This window comes from Ranitomeya imitator, chromosome 2 (assembly GCF_032444005.1).
Source record: "Ranitomeya imitator isolate aRanImi1 chromosome 2, aRanImi1.pri, whole genome shotgun sequence".
Lineage (NCBI taxonomy): Eukaryota > Metazoa > Chordata > Amphibia > Anura > Dendrobatidae > Ranitomeya > Ranitomeya imitator.
In genome coordinates, this window is record NC_091283.1 from 150,781,983 (window position 1) to 150,799,665 (window position 17,683).

Genomic DNA, 17,683 nt, shown 5'->3' on the forward strand with positions numbered 1-17,683 from the left:
AGACTTTGAAGAGTTGGGGAAGAAAGTAAAGGAACTGGATGCACAGGTAGTTTTTTCTTCTATCCTTCCAGTAGACGGGCATGGCACCAGGAGATGGAACAGGATCCTTGATGCAAACAACTGGCTAAGACGATGGTGCAGACAACAAGGATTCGGATTCCTGGACCACGGTGTGAATTACTTGTACGATGGACTCCTCGCCAGAGACGGACTACACCTCAACAAACCTGGGAAACACACATTCGCCAGAAGACTCGCTACACTCATCAGGAGGGCGTTAAACTAGAAGAAGAGGGGACGGGAAGAAAAACATTAGACTTGAACAAAGAAGATCCAGGAAAACATACTCAGAAGGGAGGTAAGAACATTTCTAAAACAATCCACAGCGAGGAGATTGGAACAAAACAAAATCCTCTAAACTGCATGCTTGCAAACGCCAGAAGCCTGACAAACAAGATGGAAGAACTAGAAGCAGAAATATCTACAGGTAACTTTGACATAGTGGGAATAACCGAGACATGGTTAGATGAAAGCTATGACTGGGCAGTTAACTTACAGGGTTACAGTCTGTTTAGAAAGGATCGTAAAAATCGGAGAGGAGGAGGGGTTTGTCTCTATGTAAAGTCTTGTCTAAAGTCCACTTTAAGGGAGGATATTAGCGAAGGAAATGAGGATGTCGAGTCCATATGGGTCGAAATTCATGGAGGGAAAAATGGTAACAAAATTCTCATTGGGGTCTGTTACAAACCCCCAAATATAACAGAAACCATGGAAAGTCTACTTCTAAAGCAGATAGATGAAGCTGCAACCCATAATGAGGTCCTGGTTATGGGGGACTTTAACTACCCGGATATTAACTGGGAAACAGAAACCTGTGAAACCCATAAAGGCAACAGGTTTCTGCTAATAACCAAGAAAAATTATCTTTCACAATTGGTGCAGAATCCAACCAGAGGAGCAGCACTTTTAGACCTAATACTATCTAATAGACCTGACAGAATAACAAATCTGCAGGTGGTCGGGCATCTAGGAAATAGCGACCACAATATTGTACAGTTTCACCTGTCTTTCACTAGGGGGACTTGTCAGGGAGTCACAAAAACACTGAACTTTAGGAAGGCAAAGTTTGACCAGCTTAGAGATGCCCTTAATCTGGTAGACTGGGACAATATCCTCAGAAATAAGAATACAGATAATAAATGGGAAATGTTTAAGAACATCCTAAATAGGCAGTGTAAGCGGTTTATACCTTGTGGGAATAAAAGGACTAGAAATAGGAAAAACCCAATGTGGCTAAACAAAGAAGTAAGACAGGCAATTAACAGTAAAAAGAAAGCATTTGCACTACTAAAGCAGGATGGCACCATTGAAGCTCTAAAAAACTATAGGGAGAAAAATACTTTATCTAAAAAACTAATTAAAGCTGCCAAAAAGGAAACAGAGAAGCACATTGCTAAGGAGAGTAAAACTAATCCCAAACTGTTCTTCAACTATATCAATAGTAAAAGAATAAAAACTGAAAATGTAGGCCCCTTAAAAAATAGTGAGGAAAGAATGGTTGTAGATGACGAGGAAAAAGCTAACATATTAAACACCTTCTTCTCCACGGTATTCACAGTGGAAAATGAAATGCTAGGTGAAATCCCAAGAAACAATGAAAACCCTATATTAAGGGTCACCAATCTAACCCAAGAAGAGGTGCGAAACCGGCTAAATAAGATTAAAATAGATAAATCTCCGGGTCCGGATGGCATACACCCACGAGTACTAAGAGAACTAAGTAATGTAATAGATAAACCATTATTTCTTATTTTTAGGGACTCTATAGCGACAGGGTCTGTTCCGCAGGATTGGCGCATAGCAAATGTGGTGCCAATATTCAAAAAGGGCTCTAAAAGTGAACCTGGAAATTATAGGCCAGTAAGTCTAACCTCTATTGTTGGTAAAATATTTGAAGGGTTTCTGAGGGATGTTATTCTGGATTATCTCAATGAGAATAACTGTTTAACTCCATATCAGCATGGGTTTATGAGAAATCGCTCCTGTCAAACCAATCTAATCAGTTTTTATGAAGAGGTAAGCTATAGGCTGGACCACGGTGAGTCATTGGACGTGGTATATCTCGATTTTTCCAAAGCGTTTGATACCGTGCCGCACAAGAGGTTGGTACACAAAATGAGAATGCTTGTTCTGGGGGAAATTGTGTGTAAATGGGTTAGTAACTGGCTTAGTGATAGAAAGCAGAGGGTGGTTATAAATGGTATAGTCTCTAACTGGGTCGCTGTGACCAGTGGGGTACCGCAGGGGTCAGTATTGGGACCTGTTCTCTTCAACATATTCATTAATGATCTGGTAGAAGGTTTACACAGTAAAATATCGATATTTGCAGATGATACAAAACTATGTAAAGCAGTTAATACAAGTGAAGATAGTATTCTGCTACAGATGGATCTGGATAAGTTGGAAACTTGGGCTGAAAGGTGGCAGATGAGGTTTAACAATGATAAATGTAAGGTTATACACATGGGAAGAAGGAATCAATGTCACCATTACACACTGAATGGGAAACCACTGGGTAAATCTGACAGGGAGAAGGACTTGGGGATCCTAGTTAATGATAAACTTACCTGGAGCAGCCAGTGCCAGGCAGCAGCTGCCAAGGCAAACAGGATCATGGGGTGCATTAAAAGAGGTCTGGATACACATGATGAGAGCATTATACTGCCTCTGTACAAATCCCTAGTTAGACCGCACATGGAGTACTGTGTCCAGTTTTTGGCACCGGTGCTCAGGAAGGATATAATGGAACTAGAGAGAGTACAAAGGAGGGCAACAAAATTAATAAAGGGGATGGGAGAACTACAATACCCAGATAGATTAGCGAAATTAGGATTATTTAGTCTAGAAAAAAGACGACTGAGGGGCGATCTAATAACCATGTATAAGTATATAAGGGGACAATACAAATATCTCGCTGAGGATCTGTTTATACCAAGGAAGGTAACGGGCACAAGGGGGCATTCTTTGCGTCTGGAGGAGAGAAGGTTTTTCCACCAACATAGAAGAGGATTCTTTACTGTTAGGGCAGTGAGAATCTGGAATTGCTTGCCTGAGGAGGTGGTGATGGCGAACTCAGTCGAGGGGTTCAAGAGAGGCCTGGATGTCTTCCTGGAGCAGAACAATATTGTATCATACAATTAGGTTCTGTAGAAGGACGTAGATCTGGGGATTTATTATGATGGAATATAGGCTGAACTGGATGGACAAATGTCTTTTTTCGGCCTTACTAACTATGTTACTATGTTACTATGTAATATATAACGTGTGTGTATGGGCCCCAAGCTGTCTGTGTCCGCCCCTGCCCCAACGCACAGTATAATGCAGCCCCCCCTCCCACAAACACAGTATAGTGCAGTCCCCTAAGAGTATAATGCAGCCCCCCACACACAGTACAATGCAGCCCACTAAGAGTATAATGCAGTGTCCTCAGAGTATAATGCAGCCAGCCCATACACAGTATAATTCAACCCCCGCACACAGTATAGTACAGCACCCCTACACACTATAGTGCAGCCCCCTTAGTATAAAGCAGCCCCCCCCACACACGGTACAATGCAGCCCACTAAGAGTATAATGCAGTGTCCTCAGAGTATAATGCAGCCCCCCATGCACAGTATAATTAAACCCCCATACAAACACAGTATAGTACAGCACCCCCACACACAGTATAATGCATACCCCCACACACTATAGTGCAGCCCCCTGCCCAGGCCTCCAAACAAATGCACCATCAGGATGCAGTGGACCCATGTATTTAAGATGGGGGCAACACAGGTGCAGAAATACTGATGAGGCAACCATTCACAACCTACCAATCCCAATGGAGCGCGTGGCTGCTTGGTATATTAGGCTACCTTCACACTAGCGTCGTTTGACCTCCGTCGCAATGCGTCGTTTTGGAGAACAAACGCATCCTGCAAAGTTGCCCACAGGATGCGTTTTTTCTCCATAGACGTTCATTAGCGACGCATTGCGACAGATTGCCACACGTCGCACCCGTCATGCGACGGATGTGTCGTGTTTTGGCGGACCGTCTGCATAAAAAACGCTACATTTAACGTTTTTTTTGTGCATCATGCCCGTCATTTCCGACCGCGCATGCGCGGCCGGAACTCCGCCCCCTCCTCCCCAGACCTTACAATGGGGCAGCAGATGCGTTGAAAAACTGCATCCGCTGCACCATTGTGCTTTTACTTCACAGCATGCGTTGGTACGTTGGCCCGACGCACTGCGATGGCCCCATACCGACAATAGTGTGAAAGTAGCCTTACTGCACAATAGAAACTTGTATGTGGCGCTGTTCACACAATGGAAATGCACAGCATCCAGGTTAACAGCCTATTAGTGACGCCCTTCTATTAGATCAGGCGGGCTGCCCAGCGCTATCCAAGGACTCACTCGTAAGCGTAGGGACCCGTGACGTGGGATACGAGCATGCTTATTTTGGACAAAATATTAATACCTCTGTTCACATTGGATGCATTTGGATAGCGCTGGGCAGCCCGCCTGATCTAATAGAAGGCAGTCATTAATAGGCTGTTAACCTGGATGCTGTGCATTTCCATTGTGTGAACAGCGCCACATACAAGTCTCTATTGTGCAGTAATAATAATAATATAATAATAATTTTTATTTATATAGCGCCAACATATTCCGCAGCGCTTTACAAATTATAGAGGGGACTTGTACATACAATAGACATTACAGCATAACAGAAATACAGTTCAAAACAGATACCAAGAGGAGTGAGGGCCCTGCTCGTAAGCTTACAAACTATGAGGAAAAGGGGAGACACGAGAGGTGGATGGTAACAATTGCTATAGTTATTCGGACCAGCCATAGTGTAAGGCTTGGGTGTTCATGTAAAGCTGCATGAACCAGTTAATTAATTTTTTTTTTTTTTTTAATATAGGCCACACAGGGATCGTTAGGTTAATGCATTGAGGCGGTAGGCCAGTCTGAACAAATGAGTTTTTAGGGCACGCTTAAAACTGTGGGGATTGGGGATTAATCGTATTATCCTAGGTAGTGCATTCCAAAGAATCGGCGCAGCACGTGTAAAGTCTTGGAGACGGGAGTGGGAGGTTCTGATTATTGAGGATGCTAACCTGAGGTCATCAGCGGAGCGGAGGGCACGGGTAGGGTGGTAGACTGAGACCAGAGAGGAGATGTAGGGTGGTGCTGAGCCATGGAGTGCTTTGTGGATGAGGGTAGTAGTTTTGTACTGGATTCTTGAGTGGATGGGTAACCAGTGTAATGACTGGCACAAGGTAGAGGCATCGGTGTAACGGTTGGTGAGGAATATGATCCTGGCAGCAGCATTCAGGACAGATTGGAGCGGGGAGAGTTTGGTAAGAGGGAGGCCGATTAGTAGAGAGTTACAATAGTCCAGACGAGAATGAATAAGTGAAACAGTAAGAGTTTTTGCAGAGTCGAAAGTAAGAAAAGGGCGAATTCTAGAAATGTTTTTGAGATGCAGGTAAGAAGAGCGAGCCAGTGATCGGATGTGGGGGGTGAATGAAAGGTCAGAATCAAGGATGACCCCAAGGCAGCGGGCATGTTGCTTTGGAGTAATGGTGGAACCGCAAACGGAGATGGCAATGTCAGGCAAAGGTAGGTTAGTAGAGGGAGAAAACACGAGGAGTTCAGTTTTTGACAGGTTTAGTTTCAGATAGAGGGAGGACATGATGCTAGAGACAGCGGTAAGACAATCACTGGTGTTTTCTAATAAGGCAGGCGTGAGATCAGGAGAAGAAGTGTATAGTTGGGTGTCGTCAGCATAGAGATGGTACTGGAAGCCAAATCTACTGATTGTATACTGCCCCTATTGGACAAACAAAGAGAAGAGGAGGGGGCCTAGGACTGATCCTTGAGGAACCCCAACAGTAAGGGGAAGGTGAGAGGAGGAGGAACCAGCGAAACATACAGTGAAGGATCGGTCAGAGAGATAGGAGGAGAACCAGGAGAGAACGGTGTCCTTGAGGCCGATGGAGCGGAGCATAGTGAGGAGGAGCTGATGATCCACAGTATCAAATGCTGCAGAGAGATCCAAGAGAATTAGCATGGAGTAGTGACCATTAGATTTAGCTGTTAGTAGGTCATTAGAGACTTTAGTGAGGGCAGTTTCAGTAGAGTGTAAAGAGCGGAAACCAGATTGAAGAGGGTCGAGAAGAGAGTTATCTGAGAGATAGCGGGTAAGACGGGAGTGGACCAGGCGTTCGAGGAGTTTAGAGATGAAGGGAAGATTAGAGACAGGTCTACTGCTCTGCAGTAATATACCAAGCAGCCACCCCCTCCATTGGGATTGGCAGGTTGTGAGTGGCTGCCTCATCGGTATTTCTGCACCTGTGTTGCTGCCATCTTCACTACATGGGACAACTGCATCCCGATAGTGCATTTGTTTGGAGGCCTGGGCAGGTAAGCATCTCTGCCTTTTTACTAGTATTTTATGAATTTTGGAGGATCTTTAAGTCCCCTTTTTGTGCTCTATTTGTATAATGCAGCCCCCCCACACAATCTAATGCAGCCCTCCACACAGTATAGTGCAGTCCCCCCACACACAGCATCATGTGGCACACACATACTATAATGCATATATATATATATATATACATACACACACCTTACCTCTCCTCCTTGTTCCCGTTGCTCTAGCTTCTGCAGAGCGTCTCATCAGCTGCACTGCTGGCAAACGCTGCCGAGTCCGATGACGCTCTCTCCTCCATCACTGCTTTCAACTGTATTGGCATCTATGATGCCGATAAGTTGAATGCGCGATGGGGAGAGGCGATGCCGGGCCCCTCTTACTCAGGGGCCCCATTGAGGCTGGGGGCCCCTGGAGGAGCCGGGGCCCTAGGCGGCTGCTTGCCCCTAATGCCGGCCCTGCTCGTTAATTCTGCTGTCTAAAGGTAAAGAGCTGGGCAACATCAAGAACTGGAGGCCAATTGCCCTCTTGAATATCGACAGGAAGATTCTGGCAAAAATCCTGTTTTTTTTAGGCTAGTGTGCCTGTCCCCAGTACTGTTGGCAGGCTCTCAGTTTGGCACATTAAAAAGGTGGAACATTTCTGGAGCAGTCATCTCCATATGAGAGATGTTTGAGAGATGTAAAGCTCTGCGGTGTGGGAGATATGTTGTCAGTCTGGACCAGAAAAAGCCTTTGACAGAGTTGATCACAATTATCTGTGGGACACTTTGTCAAAGTATGGTATTCAGGGACAATTTGTGGATTGGCTGAAGACTTTGTACAGAGAGACGGTGAGTAGGGATGGGCAGACTGTTGAAGTTTTGGTTTTTGTACCCGACGCAAATTTTTTAAGTGTATGTCAGGATATGCTGGACTTTATTTTGTGTCTAGCTTGCACGGAGATTGTACAACTACCACCTTGCTGGTAAGTCACAGTTTTCTCAATGCAGCGAGACTCCAAACTGTTTTTTTTCATTGCTTGGCTGTCGATAGATGGGAAAAAGCCCACCATCAGGGCATTACTGCCCTTGCTGCTGTATGGGGCCTTGTGAGCAGAAGGAAAGGGGGGGGGCCCTCCCGAGTCCAGTCCAGGACCCTCCTCTTGTGCTTCTACTCACTAGGCCGCAGAGTACAATGTACTGTGCGCTGGTGTGTCGCCTATGGTGGCGCACATCTTGGTGCAGGGAGCTTTCCTGCCTGGTGATTCACAGCCGTCATTACAGAACAGCTGTGCAGCTCCATGGCCCTCCTCCTCTTCTGTGACGCGCTAGTGAAGACGCGTATGCGAGCCTCTCGGTAAGAGGACAGCAGAAGTGGAGCTGCGCCCTGTAGCGGCATTGTCTGAGTTGCAAGTATGATTTTCTTTTTTTTTTGACAAATTAAATATGTGGGAAGGGGGGAGCAAATGAGTTGGAATTGAGACTGGGGGATGGGGTACAGTGAATGATCATGAATTAAGACGGGGATGGGGTACAGTGAATGATGATGAATTGAGACTGGGGATGGGTACAGTGAACGAAGAATTGAGACTGGGGGATGGGGTACAATAAATGAAATTGTGACGGGATGGGGTAGAGTGAATGATGATGAATTTAGACTGGGATGGGGAACAGTGAATGATGAATTTAGACTGGGGGATGGGTACAGTGAGTGATGATGACTTGAGATTGGGGATGGGGAACACTGGCATATGAGAAACAGTGTCCCTCAATAGTGAACCCTCCCATCATACAAGAGTAGTGAACCTGATCATGTCAGAGCTGAAGTGGATAAAATGTCTAGAGATCAGGAAAAATGGGAAAAGCAAAACATTATAGAGGAATGAACATATGGATTGATGTTGATTCACCTTTATAAAGCAATTTGTGTTAGTAATTTTTTTTCTTCCCTTTTCCAGAGCCATGGACTTAAATATTACAATAACATTTCTGGCTTTTTTTTTTTTTTAAGCATTTCTGGCCAGAATGTACTGTAATATTTTTTTCTTTACAAAAGAAATTGCCCCTTTGTACAAAAATATAATCACTATAATACTGCCCCCTATGTATAAGAATACAACTATTATAATACTGCCCCTATGTACATGAATATAACTACTATAATACTGCCCCCATATACAAGAATATAACTACTATAATACTGCCCCTATGTACAGAACTATAACTACTACAATACTTCCCCCATGTATAAGAATATAACTATTATAATACTGCCCCCTATGTACTAGAATATAACTATTATAATACTGTCCTATGTACAAGAATATAACTACTATAATACTGCCCCCTATGTACAAGAATATAACTACTATAATACTGCCCCCTATATACAAAACTATAACTACTTCAATACTTCCCCCAAGTATAAGAATATAACTATTATAATACTGCCCCCTATGTACTAGAATATAACTATTATAATACTGCCCCCATGTACAAGACTATAATTACTACACTACGGGCAGCACGGTGGCGCAGTGGTTAGGACAGTAGCCTTGCAGGGTTCAAACCCCACCAAGGACAACATCTGCAAAGAGTTTGTATGTTCTCTCCGTGCTTGCGTGGGTTTCCTCCGGGCACTCCGGTTTCCTCCCACATTCCAAACACATACTGATAGGGAATCTAGATTGTGAGCCCAATCGGGCACAGCGATGATAATGTGTGCAAACTGTAAAGCGTTGTGGAATATGTTAGCGCTATATAAAAATAAAGATTATTATTATTACTGCTCCTATGTACAATAATGTAACTACTATAATACTGCCCCCTAAGTACAAGAATATAACTAGTGTAATACTGCTCCTACGTACAAGAATATAGCTAGTGTAATACTGCTCCTACGTACAAGAATATAACTAGTGTAATACTGCTCCTACGTACAAGAATATAACTAGTGTAATACTGCTCCTACGTACAAGAATATAGCTAGTATGATATGGCCCCCAATGTACAACAATATAACTAGTATAATACTGCTCCCTATGCACAGATATATAACTACCCTACCGTAGTATAATACTGCCCCAATATACAGAAATATAACTAGTATGATACGGCCACCTGTGTACAAGAATAGAAGTATTACCCTGCCCCTATAATAAAGTTTGGTGATCATGTGAGTACATGAAGAGACCAGATAACAGAAGAACTTTATATTTATATTATTTATAGTGAACGGTCTACAAAGATGAACATTTCTGGGGGTCGGGCCCCTCAGGTTGGGTTATGAGTCCTCGATCTTATGTCTCAGTCCGTACAGAATCTCCATCTGCTTCCTCTTGGCTTTGGCTCTGGTGATGGTCATTTTAAAGAGCTGGCAGTATAGCTCCATGGCGGAGGGGCTGTCATCGTTTCCAGGGACAGGGTAGCTGATCAGGCTGGGGTTGCAGTTGGTGTCCACAATCCCCACTGTTGGGATGTTCATTTTGGCAGCGTCCCGGATGGCAACATGCTGCTCAAACACTGTAGTGAGAGTCCCCAGGAAGACGATGAGGTCTGGAAGGCGGACGCCGGGGCTGTACTGGATGTGGGCGTTGGTGAGCAGGCCGCCCCTCCAGAACCGGGTATGGGCATACTCCCCGCACTCCTCTGCCAGCGTCTCTACTATGTGACCAAACTGACGATTCCGAGAAATAAACAAGATGATTCCGTTGCGGTAAGCGACATGGGCGGTGAAATTTAGTGCCAACTGAAGGTGCTCCAGTGTTTGGTTCAGATCAATGATGTCTTGATCCAATCGACAGCCAAAAATATACGACTCCATCAGCCTAGAGCAAAGGGAAACAGCGGCAGAAATGAGAAATTCCCCAAAACCTGCATCCATCATTAACATCGGGATCTGGAGGGCTTCAGACAATGAACAGCTCTGCAACTTCTTTGTATATCTCGTGCCTCAAGTCCTCATACTGTATGCACACTGCTTGCTGTCACAGAGTAGAAATACTGAAAGCTGAAAAGCCCTTCCTGATTATGTTCAGCTGACACAGGTGCAGGGGCTTGCCGAATAATGGGAGGTGGTCTTGTAACCAGACCAGTAGCTGTGTGAGTAGGACTGGAAGTTTTACACTAAATGGTTTCAGTGTCCTATAAATACATCCTTCCCCTTTAAGAAAGGATCGGAGGCTTGGGAAACATGGCGAATTTGGACACAGCACGGGCCGTGTGACCAAGGACTTCTCTGTGCCACTGCTATATCATGGGATCACAAGGCGCACTCTATGGTAGCGCAAGGAGCAATTCCCCAAAAATTCAACTGTTTCGAAATTAACAACTTGTTCACTGGATGCAATGTGACTGCATTCACTTGCATTAAGCATCTGCTCCTGCCCGTTCTGCTGCCAAACTCGCCGTCTACCCCAGTGTTACTCCAGAGATTATATATCTATGATATCGTTATATATTTGTGACAAACATTATCAGGGTTAAATATAAGGAAAACAATGACTCAACGACGCCACACCTGCCACAGGTAGTGTATAGCATTGCGGTATGTGCCCACGAACAGAAATTGCTGGAGGTTTGACGCTGCATATTTAATCAGTGTCAAACCCACTGTGGCCAGATCTTGCAGCATAGTGGATGGAATTTCCAGAAATCCCACATCCATCACACGTCCACAGATGCCTGCGGAAGCTGACATGAGACGCGTCTTTCAGGACAGTCTCCGCAAGAGAAATTTCACCTATAGAATTTATTGGGCGCAGTGAATCCGCACGGATTCACCTGTGTTCAATAAAAGGCAGCGACCATGCACTGCATCCAAAGCGCTGCTACTTCCGGATCATGGGCACCCAGCCTTGCAGGTTTTTCATGCATCATCCTTCACCTGTGCCGACATCCTTTCTTGTGTCCCAGGTGAACGCGAGCATCAAACAGCGCCCGTATCGATAACAATTCCTTCACGTTAAAAAAATCTGGGTGCTTCAGAGGCTCGGAGACCAGCCAGTCCGTGAAATCTAGAAAAGAAAGAGGAAGTAAAGAGTGAACAGGGAATGAAAGTGTTAACAAGAAATAAGTACAACTTTATGTCATGGAAGGATTTCTTGTCACTGACCCTTCACATTGGTCTCCACTGCGGGGGATGGGGTACTTCCGAATCTTCTGCTGTCTGGACTGAAGGACGAGAGGAGCCGCGATGAAGATGCTGCGGGGAGGACGAGGCCGGAAAATCTTGGGGCGGCTGGAACACAAAAAAGCATCAAAGGCTTTCAGAGGCTGCACATGAAACCAGCCCTCAGGTACAAGGGCATCAGGACCTGATTCCTAATCTTCAAAAGGAGACTCCAATCCACTCCTTGGTATAAAGGGGGTAAAGACGCCTCAAGTATGGAATTATTTGGGGTATTAGAGGCCATAAGTCGTTTTACTGTGAAGTGCCAAAATCAGGAGACTAACCAGGTATATGAATATGTCCCTGAATGAGAGGACTGCAGTCCTGTCGGTCCCTCAATCGGACTCATCATAGTCCTGCCTGGTCCCCGTACATATACAGTACAGACCAAAAGTTTGGACACACCTTCTCATTTAAAGATTTTTCTGTATTTTCATGACTATGAAAATTGTACATTCACACTGAAGGCATCAAAACTATGAATTAACATGTGGAATTATATACTTAATAAAAAAGTGTGAAACAACTGAAATTATGTCTTATATTCTAGGTTCTTCAAAGTAGCCACCTTTTGCTTTGATTACTGCTTTGCACACTCTTGGCATTCTCTTGATGAACTTCAAGAGGTAGTCACCAGGAATGGTTTTCACTTCACAGGTGTGCCCTGTCAGGTTTAACAAGTAGGATTCCTTGCCTTATAAATGGGGTTGGGACCATCAGTTGTGTTGTGCAGAAGTCTGGTGGATTCACAGCTGAGAGTCCTACTGAATAGACTGTTAGAATTTGTATTATGGCAAGAAAAAAGCAGCAAAGTAAAGAAAAACGAGTGGCCATCATTACTTTAAGAAATGAAGGTCAGTCAGTCCAAAAAATTGGGAAAACTTTGAAAGTGTCCCCAAGTGCAGTGGCAAAAACCATCAAGCGCTACAAACAAACTGGCTCACGTGAGGACCGCCAGGAAAGGAAGACCAAGAGTCACCTCTGCTTCTGAGGATTAGTATATCCGAGTCACCAGCCTCAGAAATCGCAGGTTAACAGCAGCTCAGATTAGAGACCAGGTCAATGCCACATAGAGTTCTAACAGCAGACACATCTCTACAGCAACTGTTAAGAGGAGACTTTGTGCAGCAGGCGTTCATGGTAAAATAGCTGCTAGTAAACCACTGCTAAGGACAGGCAACAAGCAGAAGAGACTTGCTTGGGCTAAAGAACACAAGGAATGGACATTAGAGCAGTGGAAATCTGTGCTTTAGTCTGATGAGTCCAAATTTGAGATCATTGGTTCCAACCACCGTGTCTTTGTGCGAAAAGGTGAACGGATGGACTCTACATGCCTGGTTCCCACCGTGAAGCATGGAGGAGGTGGTGTGATGGTGTAGGGGTGCTTTGCTGGTGACACTGTTGGGGATTTATTCAGAATTGAAGGCATACTGAACCAGCATGCCTACCACAGCATCTTGCAGCAGCATGCTATTCCATCCGGATTGCGTTTAGTTGGACCATGATTTATTTTTCAATAGGACAATGACCCCCAAACACACCTCCAGGCTGTGTAAGGACTATTTGACCAAGAAGGAGAGTGATGGGGTGCTACGCCAGATGACCGAGCCTCCACAGTCACCAGACCTGAACCCAATCGAGATGGTTTGGGGTGAGCTGGACCGCAGAGTGAAGGCAAAAGGGCCGACAAGTGCTAAGCATCGCTGGGAACTCCTTCAAGATTGTTGGAAGACCATTCCCGGTGACTACCTCTTGAAGCTCATCAAGAGAATGCCAAGAGCAGTCATCAAAGTAAAAGGTGGCTACTTTGAAGTAACGTATATACTCGAGTATAAGCAGATCCCCCTAATTTTGCCACAAAAAACTGAGAAAACTTAATGACTTGAGTATAAGCCTAGGGTGGGAAATGCAGCAGCTACTGGTAAATGTCAAAAGTAAAAATAGATACCAATAAAAGTAAAATTGATTGAGACATCAGTAGGTTAAGTGTTTTTGAATATCCATATTGAATCAGGAGCCCCATATAATGCTCCGTAAAGTTTATGATGGCCCCATAAGATGCTCCATATTAAAATATGCCCCATATAATCCTACAGAAAGGTTAATAATGGCCCCATAAGATGCTCCATAGACACATTTGCCCCATATAGTGCTGCACAAACTTTCATTATGGCCCCATAAGATGCTCCATACAGAAACTTGCCCCATATAATGCTCCACAAACATTAATTATGGCCCCATAAGATGCTCCATAAAGATATTTGCCCCATATAATGCTGCACAAATGTTACGGCCCCATAAGATGCTCCATACAGACACTTGCCCCATATAGTACTGCTCAAACGTTATGGCCCCATAAGATGCTCCATACAGACACTTGCCTCATTTGCTGTTGCTGCGATAAAAAAAAAAAAAATCACATACTCACCTCTCCGTCGCTCAGGCCCCCAGCACTTTCAATATTCACCTGACTTCGTTCCGGCGCAGCTCCATCTTCAGCGTCTTCTGCACTGACGTTCAGGCAGAGGGCGCGCACTAACCACGTCACCGCGCCCTCTGACCTGAGCGTCACTGCAGAAGACGCTGAAGCCGGAGTGGCGCCCGGAACGGGGAGCAGGTGAATATCGCACAGCGCTCCGTTCCCCGTTATACTCACCTGCTCCTGGCGCTGTGCAGTCCCTGCTTCCCCAGCTTCTTCCTGTACTGAGCGGTCACCGTTACCGCTCATTACAGTAATGAATATGCGGCTCCACCCCTATGGGAGGTGGAGCCGCATATTCATTACTGTAATGAGCGGTACCATGTGGTCGAGCGGTACCATGTGGTCGACCGCTCAGTATAGGAAGAAGCTGGGGCGCCAGGGATGAGTATAATTAGACAGCCCCTGCTCCCCCTCCCCTACCGACCCCTGGGTATGACTCGAGTGTAAGCCGAGAGGGGGACTTTCAGCCCCCAAAAATGGGCTGAAAATCTCAGCTTATACTCGAGTATATACGGTATATAATTCCACATGTGTTAATTCATAGTCATGAAAATACAGAAAAATCTTTAAGTGAGAAGGTGTGTCCAAACTTTTGGCCTGTACTGTACAGCCCCGTACTGCCAGTGAAAAATAGTGAAAAACCAGCTTACCTATTAGGCATTTGTTGTGGGGAAGCCCGGATACCGTGCAGTCATCACGTGGAACGATAAGGCAAACAGGAAAAAAAAATCCAGCTTCCAAAAATATCAAGATTTTGAAAAAGAACTCATTGTTCGAAATGCGTAGCCTGCTGCTACTCATTCTCCTGTGAACCATGTCATTGGACTTTGGATTTTATCCTCAATAAATCTTGATATTTTTGGAAGCTGGATTTTTTTTCCTTTTTTTTTCCTGTTTGCCTTACCGTACTGCCAGTCCCCGTGCGCGCACACCACCGTCCTACCAGCCCCAGTGCATATAATGCCCAGTCCTGTCAGTCCCAATACACACATCACCGTCCTGCCGGTCCCTGTGCATGCATATACAAACCCATCCTGCCAGTCCCTGTGCGCGCATACCACCGTCCTGCTGCTTCCAGTGCATGTACAGCCCAGTCCTGATGGTCCCGTGCACACACCATTGTCCTGCCAGTCCCTGTGCATATACAGCCCCGTCCTGCCAGTCCCAGTGCATATACAGCCCAGTCCTGTCAGTCCCCATGTACACATCAGCGTCCTGCCGGTCCCTGTGCGCGCATACCACAGTCCTGCTGCTTCCCATGCATGTACAGCCCCATCCTGCCGGTCCCCGTGCATATACAGCCCTGTCCTGCCGGTCCCTGTGCATATACAGCCCCGTCCTACCAGTCCCAGTGCATATACAGCCCCGTCCTACCAGTCCCAGTGCATATATAGCCCCGTCCTACCAGTCCCAGTGCATATACAGCCCCGTCCTACCAGTCCCAGTGCATATATAGCCCCATCCTACCAGTCCCAGTGCATATATAGCCCCGTCCTACCAGTCCCAGTGCATATATAGCCCCGTCCTACCAGTCCCAGTGCATATATAGCCCCATCCTACCAGTCCCAGTGCATATACAGCCCCGTCCTACCAGTCCCAGTGCATATATAGCCCCATCCTACCAGTCCCAGTGCATATACAGCCCCGTCCTGCCGGTCCCTGTGCATATACAGCCCCGTCCTACCAGTCCCAGTGCATATATAGCCCCATCCTACCAGTCCCAGTGCATATATAGCCCCATCCTACCAGTCCCAGTGCATATACAGCCCCGTCCTGCCGGTCCCTGTGCATATACAGCCCCGTCCTGCCGGTCCCTGTGCATATACAGCCCCGTCCTACCAGTCCCAGTGCATATACAGCCCCGTCCTACCAGTCCCAGTGCATATATAGCCCCATCCTACCAGTCCCAGTGCATATACTGCCCCGTCCTACCAGTCCCAGTGCATATACAGCCCCGTCCTACCAGTCCCAGTGCATATACAGCCCCGTCCTACCAGTCCCAGTGCATATACAGCCCCGTCCTACCAGTCCCAGTGCATATACAGCCCCGTCCTGCTGGTCCCAGTGCATATACAGCCCCGTCCTGCCGGTCCCAGTGCATATACAGCCCCGTCCTACCAGTCCCAGTGCATATACAGCCCCGTCCTGCCGGTCCCAGTGCATATACAGCCCCGTCCTGCCGGTCCCAGTGCATATACAGCCCCGTCCTGCCGGTCCCAGTGCATATACAGCCCCGTCCTGCCGGTCCCTGTGCATATACAGCCCCGTCCTACCAGTCCCAGTGCATATACAGCCCCGTCCTACCAGTCCCAGTGCATATACAGCCCCGTCCTACCAGTCCCAGTGCATATATAGCCCCATCCTACCAGTCCCAGTGCATATACTGCCCCGTCCTGCCGGTCCCCGTGCGTACACACTACGGTTCTGACTGTACATTGTGCGACATTTCGTTTTGACAGCGCCATACATGGAGAACTACAAGGTGACAACGTCCCAGTTGTGTCCATCAGCAGTGACCTCACCAGTCCGGAGGAGCGCGACCAGAGCGGGGGAAGCCATGCTGTGTGCGCCGGGGGAAGGTCACAGTGCGCCGCCGCAGACACTTCCTCTCAGAGCGCCTCCTCTTCCCCCTGTAATTGCTCCGTATCGCCACCTGGTGGAAGAGCTGGGAAGTGCCGTGTTGTTCTTGGCACTGGAAGACTGCAGCGTTCTCCTCACCACGGATCTTGTTGCACTCAGCTTTCCCCAAGTTCTGAATGGCATAATTATGCAGATTACTTCTCCTTGCGGGAAAGCGCATTTGCATTATTTTTCCCATGAAGCTTGGCGTATAAGCCATCACACTATCAGTATTTGGTCAGTATTTTACATCAGTATTTGTAAGCCAAAACCAGGAGTGGGTGATAAATGCAGAAGTGTTGCATATGTTTCTGTTATACTTTTCCTCTAATTGTTCCACTCCTGGTTTTGGCTACAAATACTGATGTAAAATACTGACCAAATACTGCTAGTGTGAGGCTGGCCTAACTGTCCGGGATCCATCCTCCCTATGCTTCATCCTCCGACATTCATCTATATTGGTGGTCACCCAGCTTTTCCAGAAACAGATACAACCATGAAGCAGGGACGTGTAAGGCTACTTTCACACTAGCGTCATACGACGTACGTCGCAATGCATCGTTTTGGTGAAAAAAACGCATCCTGCAAAGTTGGCTGCAGGATGTATTTTTCCCCATAGACTAACATTACCGACGCATTGGCACCCGTCGCAACCGTCTTGCGACGGTTGCGTCGTACCATCGGAACAAAAAAAGTTACATGTAACTTTTTTTTGTGCGTCGTGTCCACCATTTCCGACCGTGCATGCGCGGCTGGAACTCCGCCCCCTCCCTGCAACTCACAATGGGGCAGCGGATGCGTTGTAAGGCCGGCTTCACACTTGCGAGTTTTACGGAAGTAAGAGCGCAGAAACTACGTCCGTAAAACTCGCAAAAAATACGGCACAATTATTCTCTATGCCCCTGCTCCTATCTGCCGTATTTTACTGATCAGTATTATACGGCTTTC

The 17,683-nt window shown here is 46.3% G+C and overlaps 1 protein-coding gene across 2 annotated transcripts; it reads right to left on the reverse strand.

Annotated features, from left to right (window-relative positions):
- Positions 1-9,661: 9,661 nt before the first annotated feature.
- Positions 9,662-16,750, reverse strand: MRPS2 (mitochondrial ribosomal protein S2). 2 transcript variants are annotated; one of them, XM_069747480.1, is made up of 4 exons: positions 16,639-16,750; positions 11,578-11,703; positions 11,350-11,479; positions 9,662-10,291 (listed from the first exon to the last, which is right to left on the reverse strand). In XM_069747480.1, the coding sequence occupies exons 1-4, from the start codon at positions 16,673-16,675 to the stop codon at positions 9,748-9,750; spliced, it is 837 nt and encodes a 278-aa protein (XP_069603581.1). In that variant the 5' UTR covers positions 16,676-16,750; the 3' UTR covers positions 9,662-9,747. The 2 variants fall into 2 exon arrangements, with proteins under 2 accessions (XP_069603581.1, XP_069603580.1); XM_069747479.1 differs by having other exon boundaries at positions 16,584-16,709.
- Positions 16,751-17,683: the final 933 nt, after the last annotated feature.